The following is a 24,123-nucleotide window of genomic DNA, read 5'->3' as shown; positions in this document are numbered from 1 at the left end:
AAACGAATTCTTTAAAATTCATGAGCTATGTTAAATGACCTGACAGGTAACAGTGGGATATTCCTGAAGCTGTTTGTAAACAATGCTGTTTTTTACATGGAAGTTATACATAGAAGTTGCAATGTCAAAAAACTATTGCAAAACGCAGGAAAGAGAGCAGACGGTCAACACTTAGAGCAAAGAATGGCAGGTCATCCCCTAAATAAAATGGGTTATGGATAAAAACCAAACAATGGAAAATCCAGGATGGAATGTAACAATACCAGAGAAGGAAAGTTGATACTCACCATATAGCGGAGATGCTGAGTCGCGATAGGCACAACTAGAAGATTCACACAATTAAAGCTTTCAGCCATTAAGGCCTTTATCAGCAGTAGAACACACACACACACACACACACACACACACACACACACACACACACACACACACCTGCAGTCTCAGTGAACTGAAACCACACACAGTATGGTTTCAGCTCTCTGAAACTGAAGATGTGTATGCGTTTACGTGTGTGTGTGTGTGTGTGTGTGTGTGTGTGTGTGTGTGTGTGTGTGTGTGTGTGTGTGTGTGTACTGCTGATAAAGGCCTTAATGGCTGAAAGCTTTAATTGTGTGAATCTTTTTATTGTGCCTATTGTGACTCAGCATCACGGGTAATAGATAAGTAGATGGAATGATGCATTATTGTTTGCTTACATTGTTACTGATCAGTTACAAGAAACAGTAAAAATCATAAAATATTTAGTTGTGTGAATGAATTGGGAGTCCAACAGAACTGATGCAGATGTAGATGATGTGTGTTTGGTTCTCTTAACAGTTTTTATGGGTGATTATGGATAGTAGAACATCCACCTAAAATCTTCAGGATACTGAAAAAGCTGTCATTATTGAGATTCTTCAGTGTTTTAACTCAAAGTGACTCATTAAATCTGGACAAAAATATGTTGATTTATTTTCAAAGGGGAAAAATAATGCAAGATCAAGTACTTGTTAAACGAAATTATCCAGACTAAAGGCATGTTGATTTATCTAAGTTGCTCAGTTCACATAACGATGATGATTGAAGTTGTCTGAGGACATTCTTTAGCTGCACTAAATACTTTTGCTGCCTATATTGTTACCACTATTTTTCATACTGATACTGGCAACACTGTACACTACAGTTCCTTCTCTTGCTATTATAGTGAGGCATTCATTGTATTCTATGGGAATCAAATAATGACAACAATGACCTTCTCTGCCCAAAAGGAAGTAATCAGAATCATTAGCAGAGTCCATCTTCATGTTCTTGTGTAACCTCGAAAAAATTAGAATTTCCAAAACTGTAACCAATTATAGTTAAGTTGAAGCGTTTTAAAGCAAGAATCATTTTCTATACAAATCTGAAAGCTGGTACCAGAGCCACAATACAAATTCAGCTTGATCTACATAGTGAACTCAAAAACCTTAACACAGAAAGGAGGGCATTACACTTGCAAAACCTTAACATAGTGCAAAAGGAGTGAGTTACTCCTGCACAAAAATGTCTTCCGCTCTCCCTCCTTAACCTAAAACTGCTGTCAGTTACTAATAAAACAAACAATGAACAGTATATGCCAAAAAGTCCTTGTATTATTATGTGAATACCCAGTACAATAACAGCATATTGAATGCAACGCCTGACAAAAAGAAGTGAAGCAAAAAAAAAGTGAAGCACGCAGAAGGAGAGGAGGAAATGAAATGAAACTTCACTGTTTGAGAATTTATGTATGTTATTTCAATGGGTCAGATTTACAAAGACTTTGCACCCATTCTGACTTGGATGCATGCACTGATTCATTAGAGAAGGATATCATATAGCCGTTGTACCTTCTCCTGAGACAGCCTGGCCCACAACCATTGTAACTGGTCCCCTATGTCCTGGATAACGGCAATGGGATGGAACAGACATTTGAGCTGGTCCCACGTATGTTCTACTGGGGAGATATCTGGGAACCTAGACTGCCGCAGGAGTACTTCCAACATCACATGGACATTCTATGCACAAACATGCCAAGAGTGGACGAGCATCGTCCTCTATACAGATGGCATCAGAATACTGTCATATGAGAGTGAACACATGAAAATGCAGGGCATATGCGATGTACTGTTGTTGTTGTTGTTGTTGTTGTGGTCTTCAGTCCTGAGACTGGTTTGATGCAGCTCTCCATGCTACTCTATCCTGTGCAAGCTTCTTCATCTCCAAGTGCCTACTGCAGCCTACATCCTTCTGAATCTGCTTAGTGTATTCATATCTCGGTCTCCCTCTACGATTTCCACCCTCCACGCTGCCCTCCAGTTCTAAATTGGTATCCCTTTATGCCTCAGAACATGTTCTACCAACCGATCCATTCTTCTAGTCAAGTTGTGCCTCAAACTCCTCTTCTCCCCAATTCTATTCAATACCTCCTGATTAGTTAAATGATCTACCCATCTAATCTTCAGCATTCTTCTGTAGCACAACATTTTCAAAGCTTCTATTCTCTTCTTCTCCAAACTATTTATCGTGCATGTTTCACTTCCATACATGGCTACACTCCATACAAATACTTTCAGAAACGACTTCCTAACACTTAAATCTATACTCGATGTTAACAAATTTCTCATCTTCAGAAACACTTTCCTTGCCATTGCCAGTCTACATTTTATATCCTCTCTACTTCGACCCTAATCAGTTATTTTGCTCCCTAAATAGCAAGACTCCTTTACTAATTTAAGTGTCTCATTTCCTAATCTAATTCCCTCAGCATCACCCGATTTAATTCAACTACATTTCATTACCCTCGTTTTGCTTTTGTTGATGTTCATCTTATATCCTCCTTTCAAGACACTGTCCATTTCGTTCAAATGCTCTTCCAAGTCCTTTCCTCTCTCTGACAGAATTACAATGTCATCAGCAAACCTCAAAGTTTTTATTTATTCACCATGGATTTTAATACCTACTCCGAACTTTTCTTTTGTTTCCTTTACTGCTTTCTCAATATAAAGAGTGAATAGCATCGGGAAGAGGCTACAACCCTGTCTCACTCCCTTCCCAACTACTGCTTCCCTCTCATGTCCATCGACTCTTACAACTGCCATCTGGTTTCTGTACAAATTGTAAATAGCCTTTCGCTCCCTGTATTTTACCCCTGCCACATTTGAAAGAGAGTATTCCAGTCAACATTGTCAAAAGCTTTCTCTAAGTCTACAAATGCTAGAAACGTAGGTTTGCCTTTCCTTAATCTAGCTTCTAAGATACGTCGTAGGGTCAGTATTGCCTCACTTGTCCCAACATCGCTACGGAATCCAAACTGATTGTCCCTGAGTTTGGCTTCTACCAGCTTTTTCCATTAGTCTGTAAGCAATCTGTGTTAGTATTTTGCAGCCCTGACTTATTAATTCAGTAATTTTCACATCTGTCAACACCTGTTCTTATTTGTTGGAATTATTATATTCTTCTTTAAGTCTGTGTGTATTTCACCTGGCTTATACATCTTGCTCACCAGAGGGAAGAGTTTTGTCAGGGCTGACTCTCCCAAGGCTATCAGTAGTTCTAATGGAATGTTGTCTACTCCACGGGCCTTATTTCACCTTAGATCCTGCAGTGCTCTGTCAAACTCTTCACGCAGTATAATATCTCCGATTTCATCTTCATCTACATTCTCTTCCATTTCTATAATATTGTCCTTAAGAACATCACCCTTGTCTACAGACCCTCTATATACTCCTTCCATCTTTGTGCTTTCCCTTCTTTGCTTACAACTGGGTTTCCATCTGAGCTCTTGATATTCATGCAAGTGGCTCTCTTTTCTCCAAAGCTCTCTTTAATTTTCCAGCAGGCAGTATCTATCTTACCCCTAGTGAGACAAGCCTCTACATCCTTACTTTTATCCTCTAGCTATCTCTGCTTTGCAATTTGCCCTTCCTGTCAATCTCATTTTTAAGACGTTTGTATTCTTTTTTGCCTGCTTCACTTTTCTCTTATCATAAATTAAATTCAGTATCTCTTCTGTTACCCAAGGATTTCTATTATCCCTCGTCTTTTTACCTACTTGATCCTCTGCTGCCTTCACTATTTCATTCCTCAAAGCTACCCATTCTTCTTCTACTGTATTTATTTATCCATTCCTGTCAATTGTTCCCTTATGCTCTCCCTGAAACTCTGTACAACCTCTGGTTTAGTCAGTTTATCCAGGTCCCATCTCCTTAAATTCTCACCTTTTTGCAGTTTCTTCAGTTTTAATCTACAGTTCATAACCAATAGATTGTGGTTGAGTTCACATCTGCCCCTGGAAATGTCTTACAATTTAAAACCTGGTTCCTAAATCTCTGCCTTACCATTATATAATCTATCTGAAACCTTCTAGTATCTCCAGGCCTCTTCCATGTACACAACCTTCTTTCATGATTCTTGAACCAAGTGTTAGCCATGATTAAGTTATGCTCCGTGCAAAATTCTACCAGGTGGCCTGCTCTTGCATTTCTTAGCCCCAATCCATATTCACCTACTACGTTTCCTTCTCTTCCTTTTCCTACTGTCAAATTCCAGACACCCATGACTATTAAATTTTCATCTCCTTTCACTACCTGAATAATTTCTTTTCTCTCATCATACATATCATCAATTTCTTCGTCATCTGCAGAGCTAGCTGGCATATAAACTTGTACTACTGTAGTAGGCGTGGGCTTCGTGTATCCACAATAATGCATTCACTATGCTGTTTGCAGTAGCTTACCCGCATTCCTATTTTTTTATTCATTATTAAACCTACTCCTGCATTACCCCTATATGATTTTGTATTTATAACCCTGTATTCGCCTGTCCAAAAGTCTTGTTCCTCCTGCCATCGAACTTCACTAATTCCCACTATATCTAACTGTAACCTATCCATTTCCGTTTTTAAATTTTCTAACCTACCTGCCCGATTAAGGGCTCTGACATTCCACACTTCGATCCGTAGAACGCCAGTTTTCTTTCTCCTGATAACGACGTCCTCTTGAGTAGTCCATGCCCGGAGATCTGAATGGGGGACTATTTTACCTCAGGAATATTTTACCCAAGAGGACGCCATCATCATTTAACCATACAGTAAAGCTGCATGTCCTCGGGGAAATTTACGGCTGTAATTTCCCCTTGCTTTCAGCTGTTCACTGCAGCAGCACACAGCAAGGCGGTTTTGGTTAGTGTTACAAGGCCAGGTCAGTCAATCATCCAGACTGTTGCCCCTGCAACTACTGAAAAGGCTGCTGCCCCTCTTCAGGAACCACACATTTGTCTGGCCTCTCAACAGATACCCCTCCATTGTGGTTGCACCTACGGTACGGCTATCTGTATCGTTGAGGCACACAAGCCTCCCCACCAACGGCACGGTCCAGGGTTCACGGAGAAGGGATGTACTGTTGTGCCATCAAAATTCCCTCAGTCACTATCAGCAGTGGCCTGAAGTCAAGCCCGAGGGCTTCGCACAACATGGCACCAGGAACAATACTGCTGTCCCTCCCCCCAAAAAAGGAGGGGAACTGCACAACCGTGATTCATTCCTGAACACAATGCAATGCCCTTCATCAGTAGTCCATATATCATGGCATCACTTTAAACACAGTTGTTCCTGTCACGGTGTTAAACATCAGCCTACATACGGGACGTTAATTCTCTAATGAGGCTGTTGCTAGTCTTCAAGTAGTTGTGTGAGATGATGCAGAATGCTGCAGAGAATCCATTACTTGGTCTTGGGATGCCAGGTGTAGGTATGGAGTGTCTGGTGCACAATATGGCAATCCATCCTTCTGGTGGTTTGACGTCGTCAACTGTAACCTCGATAAGGAGTATGCCTGCCCTCACGTTTCCATGCAGTCCGCATCTGACGCTGTTTGCACCCCTTATATACCATACCAGATTTGGTAAAACACAACACTAAACATGAATGACACTAACACACACTGGTGGCCTTTTTACTGGTCACAGGAATAGCAACTTTTAATCATTTTCATATACACCAATGGTTGTGTATGAGTATGAAGTTATACTGACATATGACCATGTCTTCTAGGTGCTTCATTTTTGGCAGACAGTGTATATTAAATGTACTAACTCAATAAGATAGCAACATTTCACTGTTCAAACTTCTATGTTTTACTGTTAGAAAAGGAGTGTTAAGTATGATTTTTCACTGTAAATCACTAATTTCACTACAAGTTAACTACTATGCTGGTGGATGAGTCATGCATGCATAGCTTAGGTAGAAAGATAATTGCAAGCAAAAGGTAAGGTTCTGGGTTCAAATTCCATTACGGCATGAAATTTTGTTGAATTAATGTTTCAAAACAGTACAGAGTCTACTGTGGAAACAGAAACTCATTCTGGCATTTACTATCTCTTACTTTGCAAGATCTGTTGTTTTCTTAATGACCTGTTAATCTGAACTAATGCTGTGTTCATTTAGTATAACTTAACATCAAAGCAATCTTTGTACATTTTTTGAATCTACAATTAAATAACTCACTGACTGGAGACACAGTATTTAAAACAGATTACAAATATATAAATAATCTCTGTTCAATTTTTTCTTGTGTATTGCCTGCCACTCCAGGACTGTAACCAAGCAGAATTTAGAGGAAATAGAAAATATCTAATGAAGCATTCATAATGGGTTCAAATGGCCATATAGAAATTAGAGAAATTTAATCTGAGGTAGAAATTTACACACAATTATTTTTCCTGTGAATTATTCATGAAATGGGCAAGAAGAGGATAATGCGCGCTTGTATGGCGGGTGGGTGGAGCAGGGTGGTTGGACACGATGTCTTATAGCACTACATAATGTAACCTCTGTCACACACAACAAGGTAGCTTACGAAATAAAAAAAAAAGATACGTTCAACTCATTTAAGATATTATTTATGACAATTTGTTTCAATCCAAACACATTGTCTTCATGACCACAGCTCTAACATGAATGAAGGATTCCTTTTCAGTTATTATTTTTCAAGACAGTGTTGCATTAAAACCATAAACAAATAAGTACTCCAAAGTGTGGGAGGATAAATGCTGGAAGATAGTGAGATCAGAAAAGAAGCCTCAGCCTACAAACAAGAACAGTGTTGCTCTCATAATAACATGGTGATAGTATAATCCAATAACAATGAAACATCTAGGATATCTAGGATGTTTTTCAAAGCAACATTCTCACATAACAGAACTTTCATGTTCAAATCAAGTCCATTGTGTAATTTCTCTCAAAGGTAAAAGATTTATCTCTTTGTTAGGAGTAAAATTAAGGGCTTATACTATTGTACACATTTCCTAAAATATACTGTTATCCTGTTGTCTTTAGCCAATGACATCAGCAGGATGTGATAGGTAGGGCAGTATTGTCAAGCAAGTTATATAAGAATGCAACCTTCTAAAGGCTATTGTTTTTCAATTCTGCATTGTACAAACCAGCAGAACATATTTCCATGATACTTGTGCCAAAAGTGGGCCCATGTTAATAATATGCTACAAATTTTATTATGTATATCAATGTTATCCAGTGCACAAGAAGAGGTCCCGTGAAAAGGAGCCTGGACTTTGTTTACTTATTTAAACAAATAAACTTAACCCTGCAGACTGAATATTCCATAATTTTTCGTGAGTGCATCCGAGATATTATTAACTATGGTATCAATATATCAGTGACAACGTTTCACCATTCTCAACATCTACATCTCACTCCGGAAGTCACCTAATGGTGTGTGGCAGGGAGTAATTCTATTACCATTAACTGATATCCCTCTCCTGTTGTATTCATGAATGGCATGTGGGAAGAATAATTGTCGGTAAGCCTCCGTATTAGCTCTAATCGCTCACATTTTTTCATTGCGGTCATTTCCCGGGGTGTACATCAGATGAAGTAACATAATGTCCAACTCTTTCTAGAAGTGGCTCTCTCAAAATTTCAATACTAAATCTCTCCATGATGCACAATACCTCCATTGCAGTATCTGCCACTGGAATTTTTTTGAGCATCTCTCTAAGGCTCTGTTGTTGTTGTGGTCTTCAGTCCTGAGACTGGTTTGATGCAGCTGTCCATGCTAATCTATCCTGTGCAAGCCTCTTCAACTCCCAGTACCTACTGCAACCTACATCCTTCTCAATCTGCTTAGTGTATTCATCTCTTGGTCTCCCTCTACGATTTTTACCCTCCACGCTGCCCTCCAGTACTAAATTGGTGATCCCTTTATGCCTCAGAACATGTCCTACCAACCGATCCCTTCTTCTGGTCAAGTTGTGCCACAAACTTCTCTTCTCCCCAATCCTATTCAATACTTCCTCATTAGTAATGCGATCTACCCATCTAATCTTCAGCATTCTTCTGTAGCACCGCATTTCGAAAGCTTCTATTCTCTTCTTGTTCAAACTATTTATCGTCCATGTTTCACTTCCATACATGGCTACACTCCATACAAATACTTTCAGAAAAGACTTTCCGACACTTAAATCTATACTCGATGTTAACAAATTTCTCTTCTTCAGAAATGCTTTCCTTGCCATTGCCAGTCTACATTTTATATCCTCTCTACTTCGACCATCATCAGTTATTTTGCTCCCTAAATAGGAAAACTCATCTACTACTGTAAGTGTCTTTTCCTAATCTGATTCCTTCGGAACTACCTGATTTAATTTGACTACATTCCATTATCCTCGTTTTGCTTTTGTTGATGTTCATCTTATATCCTCCTTTCAAGACACTGTCCATTCCACTCAACTGCTCTTCCAAGTCCTTTGCTGTCTAGGCAGAATTACAATGCCGTCGGAAAAACCTCAAAGTTTTTATTTATTCTCCATGGATTTTAAATCCTACTCTGAATTTTCTTTTGTTTCCTTTACTGCTTGCTCAATATACAAATTCAATAACATTGGGGATGGCTACAACCCTGTCTCACTCCTTTCCCAACCAATGCTTCCCTTTCATGCCCTCACCTCTTATAACTGTCATCTGGTTTCTGTACAAATTGCAAATAGCCTTTCGCTCCCTGTATTTTACACTTGCTACCTTCAGAATTTGAAAGAGAATATTCCAGTAAACAATGTTAAAAGCTTTCTCTAAGTCTACAAATGCTAGAAAAGTAGGTTTGCCTTTCCTTAATCTACCTTCTAAGGTAAGTCGTAGGGTCAGTATTGCCTCACTTGTCCCAACATCTCTATGGAATCCAAACTCCAAACTGATCTTCCCTGAGTTTGGCTTCTGTCAGGTTTTCCATCGTCTGTAAGGAATCTGTGTTAATATTTTTAAGCCATGACTTACTAAACTGATAGTTCGGTAATTTTCACATCTGCCAATACATGTTTTTTTTTTTTTTTTTTTTTTTTTTTTTTTTTTTTTTTTTTTTTTTTTTTTTTTTTGGAATTATTATATTCTTCTTTAAGTCTTTGTGTATTTCACCTGTCTTATACATCTTGCTCACCAGATGGAAGAGTTTTGTCAGGGCTGGCTCTCCCAAGGCTATCAGTAGTTCTAATGGAATGTTGTCTACTCCCAGGGCCTTGTTTCACCTTAGATTCATCAGTGCTCTGTCAAACTCTTCATGCAGAATCATATCTCCCATTTCATATTCATCTACATGCTCGTCCATTTCCATAATATTGTCCTCAAGTACATAGCCCTTGAATAGATCCTCTTCTATTTCATCCACCTTTCTGCTTTCCCTTCTTTGCTTACAACTGGGTTTCTATCTGAGCTCTTGATATTCATACAAGTGGTTCTCTTTTCTCCAAAGGTCTCTTTGATATTCCTGTGGGCAGTATCTTTCTTACCTCTAGTCATATATGCCTCTTTATCCTTACATTTGTCCTCTAGCCATCCGTGCTTAGCCATTTTGCAATTCCTGTCAATCTCATTCTCGAGACATTTGTATTCCTTACTGTATTTTTATATTTTCTCCTTTCATCAATTAAATTCAAAATTCCTTCTGTTCCCTAAGGATTTCTACTAATCCTTGTCTTTTTTACCTACTTGATCCTCTGCTGCCTTTACTCTTCCATCTCTCAAAGCTATCCATTCTTCTACTACTGTATCTCTTTCTGCCATTCCTGTCAATCCTTCCCTAATTCTCTCACTGAAACTCTCTACAACCTCTGGTTCTGTCAGTTTATCCAGGTCCCATCTCCTTAAATTCCCACCTTTTTGCAGTTTCTTCAGTTTTAATCTACTATTCATAACCAATAGATTGTGGTCAGTGTGTACATCTGCCCCCGGAAGTGTCTTAAAATTTAAAACCTGGTTCCTAAATCTCTGTCTTACCATTGTATAATCAATCTGAAACCTCCAGTATCTCCAGGCCTCTTCCATATATACAACCTTCTTTCATGATTCTTGAACCAAGTGTTAGCTATAATTAAGTTATGCTCTGTGCAAAATCCTACCAGGTGGCTTCCTCTTTCATTCCTTACCCCCATTCCATATTCACCTACTACATTTTGTTCTCTTCATTTTCGTACTACCGAATTCCAGTCGCCCATGACTATTAAATTTTCATCTCCTTTCACTATCTGAATAGTTTCTTTTATCGCATCATACATTTCTTCAATTTCTTCATCATCTGCAGAGCTAGTTGGCATATAAACTTGTACTACTATAGTATGTGTGGGCTTTGTGTCTGTCTTGGCCACAACAATGCGTTCGCTATGCTGTTCCTAGTAACTTACCCACACTCCTATTTTTTTATGCATTATTAAACCTATTCCTGCATTACCCCTATTTGATTTTGTATTTATAACTCTGTATTCACTTGGCCAGACGTCTTGTTGCTCCTGCAACCTAACTTCACTAATTCCCACTATGTAACTTTAACCTATCCATTTCCCTTTATTGTCAAAATATTGGTCCCAAAGCTAATAATATCCCAGATGCACTCCTGACAAGTGATGGAACATAAAGTCAACCTGTTTGCATATTTTTGTTAGGAAAAGAGCTGGTGCTCGAAAGCCATTCTCTGTTAGATGTGACTATGCTTCACTCATTGATCCGCTATAGTTGAGTGAGTGCCTTTTTTTTTACACATTATTTTCTTGTTAACTGGGTTCAGATGCATCACAATTAAGGTTATCAGCACCCATAACAAATTTTTTTTGGTAGAGAGTCTAAAACCAGAAAAACCTTTGCATTCACTATGGCACAATGGCACTCACAGGCTGTAAAATGAGAAAGTAAATGATCATGTTTCTCACATGTGTGAGACTGCTGACCACTAATCCAAATACGAGAAAGAGCATGTCACTCTGATACTTTAAAACCCCTGGGATTTGTTCCTGCCCGTAATACACCCACGCACAGGTCTGTACACGCACTGACACGTAAAGACGCGTGGGAGCTCCTTAAGAGCTCTTACCTCTCTAATGAACTCTTTTGGAATTTAAGGCCAAGAGCCACTAGGCAACATGGTCTGCCGAGTACACAGAAAGATGGCATACCACTGAGACAGATTGTTAGTTCTGTAAGCTCTCTTACATAAATGCTGATGAAAAACTTGATTAAATTTTTTTGGCACCCACAGTCATCCATTGTGGATATCATATTTACAGCTCACAAATGTTTATTGGCAACATAAAGTAGATGAGGCTAGGCCCAAGTGTAATCATGGCCAGAATCGCGATAGTTTTCCTCTCTATGAAGGTACACGTAAAAGACAGTGGAATTATTGGCCACTCGGTTCCTTCCTGAAATTTTAGAACATTGTGCCACACCTTGATGATCACTTATGTTTTGTACGGTGGAAATTATTACAAAATGACTGATGAAAAGCCATGGGTTCATCACTGTCACCAGCCATAGCTTTTTTTAAATCCTGCTTCTTCAGATATGTTGATACATTTTTGATCTGGCCACATGACAGTAGCATGCTGCAACAGTTCATCAACCAAGTGAATGGTAAACATCCACACACATGATTAACAAGCAGAGGCAGAGAAGGGCGAGCAGTTGTCTTTGTTAGCTATGTCTGTTGAACAGAAATATAACACTCAGTCAGGACCCCCACAGCTCCAAGATTAATGATCAGACGAATGTGTTAAGAAGGAACAGGTATTCTGTCCAAGATATTGGGACAATGCTGCTGAGAAAACCAAGACATGACTTCATTCAACCAAGTGAGGAGGACAACACACTTTGGTGCACAACAACTAATAATACAGTTAGAATCCTACATAGGCAAGGAATCAGATCAGTCTTTCAGCTATCCAGGAATATTAAAGAAATTTTGGGACCCATTAATGACAACCTTGGCCTTCATGTGCCGGCAATTCCTTTTGAGGGTGGCAAAAGTTATATAGAGGGACCTCCATTTTACATTCTCACATTCTCCAATTTTACATTTTTGCAATTCTATACCATAAATTTTTAGCCCCTGTGAAAAACCCATAAGACCAAACGCTAAAAATTCCCCAATTTTACATTTCTTGCTAGTAAGGTTTACCTCGATGCTAAGTTCTTACTCAATGTCTCACATGACTTTGTCCTGTCTTCTTCCTATTGAAGTCTGATGTGACTGAACAAGTTATAAGTGGCACAAAAAACAGAAGGTTTGCACCATTGGGGTGGCAGAATTAATGGAATATTTCAGGCTGTTGTGGAGAGGGAGATGCGAGAGAGGAAATGGCGATGTATTCCATGATCAATGTTAGCAACACAACATGCAACATTTAGCTTCACTGCACAGTTGTGATAAAACTACTGCTAGCTTGCAGCGGTAATGGAAAAATAAAGACAGGCGACGCAAAATGTTCCGGGCCTAATCACCATCGAGTCTCATCTTTCTGCATGTATTGCTGATTACTATATTCAGCAACAATATTAATCATCAACCTTTTAAATTCAAACGATGAGTCTCAAAGAATATTCTTGGTCATAATCGAGGGAACGTCGTCCACTTCCGACTAGTGAACTCTTACTGGGTGGCAGCTCGTTAAGTCACCCAATAGCCAGCACAGCCACCACACCACACTGACATATGTAAAATGAGTGCACCTACTGGATGTGTGGCAAGGGGAAGTGGCCCTTCAATGATCAGAGTGCAAGTAGGGGTGAAAGATATACATTATGTGCAAATGAAGTGTTATGAGAGAGATGTCACACGTAAATGGAACAAGGGTTTTTCAACAGCACAGTTTAAACACTTCCGTGTTCAAATCTGACATGATACAGTTGCAACAACTGCCTACACTATTCTATACACTTTGCACTGTACACAAACACACTGTACATTGTAAAGACTGGCAGCAGTGATAGAGAGTCTAAAGCAAAACTGTAACACCTGAGATTTGTTTCAAATTTACATTTTACACAGTCTACAAAAATTCATTGAGCCGATTTCTAATAAACTTGTAACATCAATTGGGGAAGTAAACTCATTTTTCACATTCTGTTTCTCTCACTAAGCCTAAAATAACATTTTAATGGAGGTGAGCATATGAAGTGCTGCTCATATGAAAAGCATTAAACAATAACAGCAATGGTGACGAAGATGTCACTAAGCAGATGTCCACATTTATGCTTATGGCTTAAACATTTAGCTGCTGTGATGTTTTTGGTTAAATATGATCTCTCAAAAATGTGGGTTTTGAACGTATAATTTCTAGTCATAGTGTGTTAGAAAATAGATACCCAAATACAATTTCAATTTTTTGACGAATTTTTACTAGCTGTTACATATCTATGATTTTTTTAAAGATAACGTGAAATTAAAAAAACATTGTGTTGTACATTTAATTTCCTTCAATTAGACAGATTTTATACAAAGTATTGGAAAAGAGTGTGATCTTTGATAATATATGCCAATTACATGTGTTTTTGCTCATATTTTTGGGGGCTTTACCATTTTCTTCAAATTTGAGTTTCAGTTTGGACCACACAAATATGTAACATAGGGGCTCCACTGTCTTATCATTGATCCTATACGCCATAACAAATGAAATAAAATATACATAAAATTAATACTATCAAAAAGGAACAAGTCACAAACATATTCTATATATTTGTGTGACTGGTGTGTTTCTCAGCTACCTGGTGCAAGTAACACACCAAGCAGATTCCCTGTTAATTTTGTATTGTCCAACTGTTACAGATCTGCAATGACACCAAACCTTTTTTGAAGTGATTAAAGTCTCCTGAATCTGTTACATTGTAACTGGGGCAAATATATACTGAAGACTCCTCCTTAAGTTCTGAGATACTTCTCCATATAAGCCGGATGACGTGTGTAAAAATCCACACACAATTATCAATCTACACTTAAGACCAAACTTCTGTCACAATTTTCTAATTTTTAAATATTTTAAGTAGCAATTTTTAGGTGAGGAGCATTGCTTTAAACTATGGCTTTTTTTTTTTTTTTTTTTTACAAACAAAGTCAATGTCAGAAAATATTTCTGTATTCCAATGTTCAACAAAGCATGATGGGCAAGACTAAAATTTTTCATTCTCTCTATCATTTGTCAAAAATAACTTAATCAACTATTATCTCTGTAATCAGGCAAATGGTGTTATCTGGCTTTGAACTGTGTCTGAAATAAGCAATTTGTTTAACTCATTAATAATCTCCTTACAGAAATATATCAGATTGGTGCCTAAGTTCATAGTGTTTTTGTTTTGCATGTTGCTATTCCAACTGCTATGGGTTTATTTATGAGTGACATTTTTTATTTGTAGTTCACTGTGGCTATATAAGTTTATATATTAACATTTTGTCATTTGGAGATAGTGAGTGGAGCTGTGGATGCTAAAAAACGGAGTGCCGACTGGAGAAATTGCAACATTTGTGACATATTCTTCTGTTTTAGTTCAACAGAGGGGTGACAGCAATGGAGGCAGCCAGAAGCATTTTGCACTGTTTATTCAGATGTCAGCATTGGACAGGGCACAGCAAGAAAACGGTTTTCTCATTATAAGGCACATCGTTTTGACATTAGTGACTCTCCACTTTCAGGAAGACCTTCAGGGTCCGATGAAGACTGTTCAAATGCATTTATCAACAATGATCCATGAGAACTAACAAATGTGCTGAACCGTGATAATTCCACTATCGTGCAAAATTTGCATGCAATGAGGAAGGTTCAAAAGCGGGTTTAGAGGTAACGCATGCTCCAAGCCAAAGGTGTGTTGACTTTTCGTAAGACTAGCTATCATTATCAAGTATACTATCTGAATGGCCTCTCTGGTACATTTATCTATACGTAAGACCAACTCATTGTCACCTAATCATCCTTAATTTTATTTTCGAGTCTTCTGTACATTACATTTGTCAGTAATGTGGGTCATTAATAAAGAAACTTTAGTTTACAAAAATCACAATCTCACGCTTACTCCATTACCTCTTAGATGGTTAGGTCTGCACATTGGTCCTAAAGGTAAAATCCCAAATGACTTTAACAGACACGCCTAATATAAATCCTAGTTTTTCCAGCACAATGGTAACCTCATACTTCGACTATTTACTTCAGAGCTCTCTCTTTTTCATAAGCTCAGCTAGCCTCTGAGTACTGGAAACATAAATTAATTTATTTTGAAATGAACTCCTCCATTCACAGATTTATTTTCTATATGCTTCCCAGACCTTTTTAAATCCTGGATTTAAGAAAACTAATCATCAGTGCATGTATTTGAATCCTCTAATATACAATATTAGATTAGGATTTTGTTCTGTATAAATCAACATGACAAATAACAAAAATACATAAATACATAGCAAATATCACATCAGCTCCACATTTAAATACATTACATATGTAGTTACTATGGTATTAAACTATTGCTACCGTTTTTCCTTATGCTGTCCTGCATTTTCTATCAGGTATCAAATAATACACCCAATACAATGTAGCATCTGCCTCAAAACTCCCTTTGAACACAATTATTATCAAGCAACTAACATGACCTCGGAAACGACAATGAATGATATTCAAGTTCAGTCCACACAGCATTACTGACAACAGGCATCATAATGAATTCACATGCTTTTTACAAGTCAAAGTAAACAACATTTGCAAATGAAAATACAACAGTCCAAAATCACCATTTCCTGCACTTGATAAAAACAACTGCAGGTATTAATTCAATGTGTCCTCTATGACAGCATCAATCTAAATATAACACACACAAAAATATACTACATACTACCTTTTTACAGGACAAGTCTCACATCATTGCTTGTTCAAATAAATTTATATCTTAGAATGCAGAAGCGAAAATAGATAAATTAATCTTAAACATACATCTCTAATTTTTAAGAAGAAACTGTCTTCTAGCTGATAAACAGGCACTATTTCTGTAATGTGATGGTAGTAGACATTGGTTAATAGTACTTACAAAACGTGTAGTACATTCATATAGTGAAATACAAAACAGAAAATAACCGATAACCTGTATGTCCTGAACTTCAATGAGTTCAGTTTCAGCTCTCTTAGAACCTCAGTTCTTTGTGTGAATGTACATATCAAAGAAAGTGTTATAAGAAGTTAAAACTTTAACACACAATAAAAATATTATTTGTTGCTACATTGATCTCTACAGTGTGCATGCCTGTCAAACCATTAATGAGTAATAACAGATATAGGCAAAGACAACATATTTGTCTTTTTGTATGTGAAGGCAAATACTTCAGCTGCTGATTTCACTGATCAGGTCCATATCTCACTGAGGAAATATTAGCAATGTTGTATAGAAAGATCTATGGAACGTATAGTTTTTTTTTTTAATTTTTGAAAACAGCTGAATGCAAAAGACAGTTTTTATTTATTAGACAGAAAAGCACCTGTTCCAAACTGTGGGCTTCTATGATAATTTAAATGAAAATATTAAACTATCCACAGCAGCACTAAAACTGGAAGATATGTTACAAATCTGTTACTAGTAGAACATGTAACATATTTCTCACTTTCAAGAAAATATTTTGTGTAACTAATCATAGCACTGTCTTCACAAATATATAAAAACAAAACACTGCAGCTCATTGCTGTACAGTTTACCATAAAACAAACAAAAGCAGATTGTGTTTCTCATTTATATTTATCAAACAATTAATAATTTATCACAGTAACACTATGAAAAAATTTACTCTTTTAGTTAAAAATGCCTTAACTCATTCAAGAGTTGGCCATACATTAAATGTTAACGAACATTATATTCTGGAACAGTATATGGAAAAAGAGAGCAAAACATGTAATTGAAAGAATGGAAAAATACAAATTTACAACACTATAATATCAAGTCCAGTGCAGGCTGTCAGTCTCTCATCTATTTCAACTGTTACAAATAAATACTTCTTCAGGCTGAGACTGACAAATTGAACAAAACAAAAAACTGCAGTGAAATAACTAGATACCTGCTGTAGTTCTGATCAAAATAATCTTTGTTGAAGTCCTTTCTCTGTCCGAATCGACCACCACGGCCCCTGCTGCCACTTGTCCCATACTGGTAGTCACCCTCAAAGTATGGAGCTGCCTCGAAATCTGTACGAGCGTCTTTGAACTGGCGTTGATACCTATTATAAACATTATTTTGCAATGTCATAATTCTAAAAACCAATAATATTTATAAAATAATTTTTTCCCAGTTTCACATCATGTTGTTATGACACAGATTAGATTACATTAATACTAGTTCCATGGATCATGAATACGATATTTCGTAATGAAGTGGAACGAGTCAAATTTTCGAATACATGACATAATTAAAATAAATTAACAACATACTTAAGTTAATATAGCAATTTAATTATTTTTGGTCTCTTTTTTTTATTTTATTTTTTTATAATTTTTTTCCTTAATTTATATCTAAAAATTCCTCTATGGAGTAGAAGGAGTTGTCATTCAGAAATTCTTTTAATTTCTTCTTAAATACTTGTTGGTTATCTGTCAGACTTTTGATACAATTTCGTAAGTGACCAAAGACTTGAGTGGCAGTATAATTCACCCCTTTCTGTGTCAAAGTTAGATTTAATCTTGAACAGTGAAGATAATCCTTTCTCCTAGTATTGTAGTTATGCACACTACTATTACTTTTGAATTGGGTTTGGTTGTTAATAACAAATTTCATAAGAGAGTATATATACTGAGAAGCTACTGTGAATATCCCAAGATCCTTAAATAAATGTCTGCTGGATGATCTTGGGTGATCTCCAGCTATTATTCTGATTACACCCTTTTGTGCAATAAATACTTTATTCCTCAGTGATGAATTACCCCAAAATATGATGCCATATAAAAGCAATGAGTGAAAATAGGCATAGTAAGCTAATTTACTAAGATGTTTATCACCAAAATTTGCAATGACCCTTATTGCATAAGTAGCTGAACTCAAACATTTCAGCAGATCATCAATGTGTTTCTTCCAATTTAATTTCTCATCAATGAACACACCTAAAAATTTACATGGACAGTAAAAAATTGGAGATAGGCAACCTAGGAATACATAATAATTTGATCATTCCTATGAGGGTACTCCAGAACCTAAAATGATAGCATCAAGGGCAAGGGCATAAGTACATATGCAATGCAGCTACAAAAATGGTGAGTAATGAGACCATAATAATGTTAATAAACCTGAAACTCTCTTATAGGTTTCCACTAAATCTTGTCCATCCTCCTCACAATTCTCTCTCTCTCTCTCTCTCTCTCTCTCTCTCTCTCTCTCTCTCTCTCTCTCTCTGTGTGTGTGTGTGTGTGTGTGTGTGTGTGTGTGAACTGAATTAGAGACAGCTTTGCAAGAGAGTGGGTGAGAGGGGGAGGGAGGTAGGAGGAGGGGGGGAAGAGAGAGAGAGAGAGAGAGAGAGAGAGAGAGAGAGAGAGAGAGAGAGAGAGAGAGAGTATGAGAATGTATGTGCCACATGAGTAAGATATTCGATCTCCGAGTTAGTGCAGTCACTGGGTTTTTTAAGTGCTACCATGTCAGAACTGTACAGCAAAACACTCAAATTTATAAAGACCAACACCACCAGAGCTAAGTGCCATGGGCAACCATATGCCGATGACAGCAATCACTGTTGACTGTGGCAGATTGTTGTTGTTGTCTTCAGTCCTGAGACTGGTTTGATGCAGCTCTCCATGCTACTCTATCCTGTGCAAGCTGCTTCATCTCCCAGTACCTACTGCAACCTACATCCTTCTGAATCTGCTTAGTGTACTCATCTCTCGGTCTCCCTCTACGATTTTTACCCTCCACGCTGCCCTCCAATGCTAAATTTGTGATCCCTTGATGCCTCAAAACATGTCCTACCAACCGATCCCTTCTTCTAGTCAAGTTGTGCCACAAACTTCTCTTCTCTCCAATCCTATTCAATACCTCCTCATTAGTTATGTGATCTACCCATTGAATCTTCAGCATTCTTTTGTAGCACCACATTTCAAAAGCTTCTATTCTCTTCTTGTCCAAACTAGTTATCGTCCATGTTTCACTTCCGTACATGGCTACACTCCAAACAAATACTTTCAGAAACGACTTCCTGATACATAAATCTATATTCGATGTTAACAAATTTCTCTTCTTCAGAAACGCTTTCCTTGCCATTGCCAGTCTACATTTTATATCCTCCCTACTTCGACCATCATCAGTTATTTTACTTCCTAAATAGCAAAACTCCTTCACTACTTTAAGTGTCTCATTTCCTAATCTAATTCCCTCAGCATCACCCGATTTAATTTGACTACATTCCATTATCCTAGTTTTGCTTTTGTTGATGTTCATCTTATATCCTCTTTTCAAGACACTGTCCATTCCGTTCAACTGCTCTTCCAAATCCTTTGCCGTCTCTGACAGAATTACAATGTCATCGGCGAACCTCAAAGTTTTTACTTCTTCTCCATGAATTTTAATACCTCCTCTAAATTTTTCTTTTGTTTCCTTTACTGCTTGCTCAATATACAGATAGAATAACATTGGGGAGAGGCTACAACCCTGTCTCACTACTTTCCCAACCACTGCTTCCCTTTCATGCCCCTCGACTTTAATAACTGCCATCTGGTTTCTGTACAAATTGTAAATAGCCTTTCGCTCCCTGTATTTTACCCCTGCAACCTTTAGAATTTGAAAGAGAGTATTCCGGTCAACATTGTCAAAAGCTTTCTCTAAGTCTACAAATGCTAGAAACGTAGGTTTGCCTTTTCTAATCTTTCTTCTAAGATAAGTCGTAAGGTCAGTATTGCCTCACGTGTTCCAACATTTCGACGGAATCCACCCCGAGGTCTGCATCTACCAGTTTTTCCATTCGTCTGTAAAGAATTCGCGTTAGTATTTTGCAGCCGTGGCTTATTAAACTGATAGTTCGGTAATTTTCACATCTGTCAGCACCTGCTTTTTTAGGGGTTGGAATTATTATATTATTCTTGAAGTCTGAGGGTATTTCGCCTGTCTCATACATCTTGCTCACTAGCTGGTAGAGTTTTGTCAGGACTGGTTCTCCCAAGGCCGTCAGTAGTTCTAATGGAATGTTGTCTACTCCGGGGGCCTTGTTTCGACTAAGGTCTTTCAGTGCTCTGTCAAACTCTTCACGCAGTATCGTATCTCCCATTTCGTCTTCATCTACATCTTCTTCCATTTCCATAATATTGTCCTCAAGTACATCGCCCTTGTATAAACCTTCTACATACTCCTTCCACCTTTCTGTCTTCCCTTCTTTGCTTAGGACTGGGTTGCCATCTGAGTTCTTCATATTCATACAAGTGGTTCTCTTCTCTCCAAAGGTCTCTTTAATTTTCCTGTAGGCAGTATCTATCTTACCCCTAGTGGGATAAGCTTCTACATCCTTACATTTGTCCTCTAGCCATCCCTGTTTAGCCATTTTGCACTTCCTGTTGATCTCATTTTTGAGACGTTTGTATTCCTTTTTGCCTGCTTCATTTACTGCATTTTTATATTTTCTCCTTTCATCAATTAAATTCAATATTTCTTCTGTTACCCAACGATTTCTAGCAGCCCTCGTCTTTGTACCTACTTTATCCTCTGCTGCCTTCACTACTTCATCCCTCAGAGCTACCCATTCTTCTTCTACTGTATTTCTTTCCCCTATTCCTGTCAATTGTTCCCTTATGCTCTCCCTGAAACTCTGTACAACCTCTGGTTCTTTCAGTTTATCCAGGTCCCATCTCCTTAATTTCCCACATTTTTGCAGTTTCTTCAGTTTTAATCTACAGGTCATAACCAATAGATTGTGGTCAGAGTCCACATCTGCCCCTAGAAATGTCTTACAACTTAAAACCTGGTTCCTAAATCTCTGTCTTACCATTATATAATCTACCTGATACCTTTTAGTATCTCCAGGGTTCTTCCATGTATACAACCTTCTTTCATGATTCTTAAACCAAGTATTGGCTATGATTAAGTTGTGCTCTGTGCAAAATTCTACTAGGCGGCTTCCTCTTTCATTTCTTAGCCCCAATCCATACTCACCTACTATGTTTCCTTCCCTCCCTTTTCCTACATTCGAATTCCAGTCACCCATTACTATTAAATTTTCGTCTCCCTTCACTATCTGAATAATTTCTTTTATTTCATCGTACATTTCTTCAATTTCTGCAGATGCAGAGGTAGTTGGCATATAAACTTGTACTACTGTAGTAGGCGTGGGCTTCGTATCTATCTTGGCCACAACAATGCGTTCACTATGCTGTTTGTAGTAGCTTACCCGCATTCCTATTTTCCTATTCATTATTAAACCTACTCCTGCATTGCCCCTATTTGATCTTGTGTTTATAACCCTGCAGTCACCTGACCAGAAGTCCTGTTCCTCCTGCCACCGAACTTCACTAATTCCCACTATATCTAACTTCAACCTATCCATTTCCCTTTTTAAATTTTCTAACCTACCTGCCCGATTAAGGGATCTGACATTCCACGCTCCGATCCGTAGAACGCCAGTTTTCTTTCTCCTGATAACGACATCCTCCTGAGTAGTCCCCGCCCGGAGATCCGAATGGGGGACTATTTTACCTCCGGAATATTTTACCCAAGAGGATGCCATCATCATTTAATCATACAGTAAAGCTGCATGTTCTCGGGAAAAATTACGGCTGTAGTTTCCCCTTGCTTTCAGCCGTTCGCAGTACCAGCACAGCAAGGCCGTTTTGGTTAATGTTGCAAGGCCAGATCAGTCAATCATCCAGACTGTTGCCCCTGCAACTACTGAAAAGGCTGCTGCCAATCTTCAGGAACCACACGTTTGTCTGGCCTCTCAACAGATACCCCTCCGTTGTGGTTGCACCTACGGTACGGCCATCTGTATCGCTGAGGCACGCAAGCCTCCCCACCAACGGCAAGGTCCATGGTTCATGGGGGGAGGTGTGGCAGATTAAAACTGTGAAAATCCGGCTGGGGAGACCGAGCAGTTCTAGGCACTAAAGTCTGGAACCGCGCGACCACTATGGTAGCAGGTTCGAATCCTGCCACTGGCATGGATGTGTGTGATGTCCTTAGGTTAGTTAGGTTTAAGTAGTTGTACGTTCTAGGGGACTGATGACCTCAGAAGTTAAGTCCCATAGTGCTTAGAGCCATTTGAACAACTGTGAATAAACACACAATAGTGCAGCAAGTCACTTATGCACTCAAAACTGGGACAAAAAAGCAACTACAGCAGTCTATTCTCATCCCTTCTCACAGGACCCATGAGTGTGAGAACAGAACTACTGAAAATTCGAAGTATGGAAAAGGATTGCCTGAATTAATAAGCTGCTTTAAATGTTGACAGGCGCTGTTAGTGGGCATGAGTACTTAAATTAACCACAAGAGTTGATGCATTCATTCAGCCAACAGATGACTTTCAGATGGGTGTTGACAGTGTTCTAAAGTGAGGGATTGTTACACAAAATGAAATGGGACTTCTGATTTGTCTGTCATTGCTTCTCATTAGCAACTGATACAGGAAAATAAGTGTCCAATCATATGCTTCCATTTGTTTGTCTATAGCAATGTGCACTTTTAGCAAGAAGACTTTGCACCACCCTATTGATCTTGAAATGTCTCAGAATGGTCAAAGTGTGCACTAGGTCAACCGACTTCAATCCCACTGGGACACGAAATGCGAAAGCTTTGGACCCACCTCTGATCAATCTAAGTGTGTGTTGAGCAATGGTAGACAGATTGTGAATCAGGACGGCTTACAAAATGCTCAGCATCTCACAGTGTCTATGCCATTATACAGCACCTCTCTTATGAGTGTCAAAGGGAGTGCAACATTATTAGATAATATGTAAAATTAAGGAAAGACGTCCAACCACTTTCCCACAGTGGGTCAACGTGTGGAGCACATAAACCCTTAACAAAGAACAGCATCCACACTAGCTTTCAAGCACTAGCTCCTTTTTAGGGACAATAAATAAATAAATAAAAAGTAGCCAGGGCTGAAAAGCTAGTATGAATGCTGTTTTCTATTATGCACCTGAGCCCCATGCATCAATCTGCTATAGGTGAGTGGTCATCTTTCTGAATTTTACGTACTACTCCATCCAGGAATTTCCATTATGTTTATACTATCAGATAAAGAGTCACCAACTTGTGTATTCATGAACGTTTATGAACAGTACTTCATTTGGCCCACAAAGACTTCTAACTTGTTTGGAAAGTACATCAGCAATCCTCCTCTCTGCTAACCAGTGTGCTTACAGAAAAAAAGCCTAATGTTTTTATTTGGATTTGTATTTGGGTTTCTTCCTTAAACACACATAATATTGTCAATAAAATATCACTACTTTTTAATTTTCTGTTCTGTTAATGTTGGGAAACAAAAAGCGTTATTTTTAACTGAACTTAAAGTCTCACATATGCAGAAGGAAATCAAACACTAACTTACAGCCAAGTCTCAGTTCTATGTAGAAAATGTGTAAATGGATTATAAATACTCCTATACACAAATTGGTAGTGTGGCCCAAGCACCTTTCTGTTGAAAGGACTGCTATTGCATGAACTAAATTGCTACCATCCTTATACATCATGTATGGGCATTCATACAGTAACAAAAGGGCAGGACTCTGCAAATGGATGTGTGTTCCAGTACACATCTGATCTCAATCAATCACATGTATTTCACGCACACTGAATTTCCATGTCGCTCACGCCATTCAACTTTCCTTTTACATTATTAATTCTCCAAATTTTGTTTATTC

At 38.1% G+C, this 24,123-nt stretch overlaps 1 protein-coding gene across 10 annotated transcripts in view; it reads right to left on the bottom strand.

Annotated features, from left to right (window-relative positions):
• The window catches only part of LOC126335556 (E3 ubiquitin-protein ligase RBBP6), a 356,043-nt gene that overhangs the window by 70,045 nt on the left and 261,875 nt on the right, over window positions 1-24,123 (bottom strand). For all 10 annotated transcript variants that reach the window (XM_049998961.1, XM_049998967.1, XM_049998969.1 and 7 more), the window contains one exon: window positions 17,355-17,513. In XM_049998961.1, the coding sequence (XP_049854918.1) occupies window positions 17,355-17,513 (159 nt within the window). The remainder of the gene's footprint in view (window positions 1-17,354; window positions 17,514-24,123) is intronic.

The sequence above is a fragment of the Schistocerca gregaria genome, chromosome 2, assembly GCF_023897955.1.
Source record: "Schistocerca gregaria isolate iqSchGreg1 chromosome 2, iqSchGreg1.2, whole genome shotgun sequence".
NCBI lineage: Eukaryota > Metazoa > Arthropoda > Insecta > Orthoptera > Acrididae > Schistocerca > Schistocerca gregaria.
This window is presented reverse-complemented; position numbering and strand designations above follow the sequence as displayed.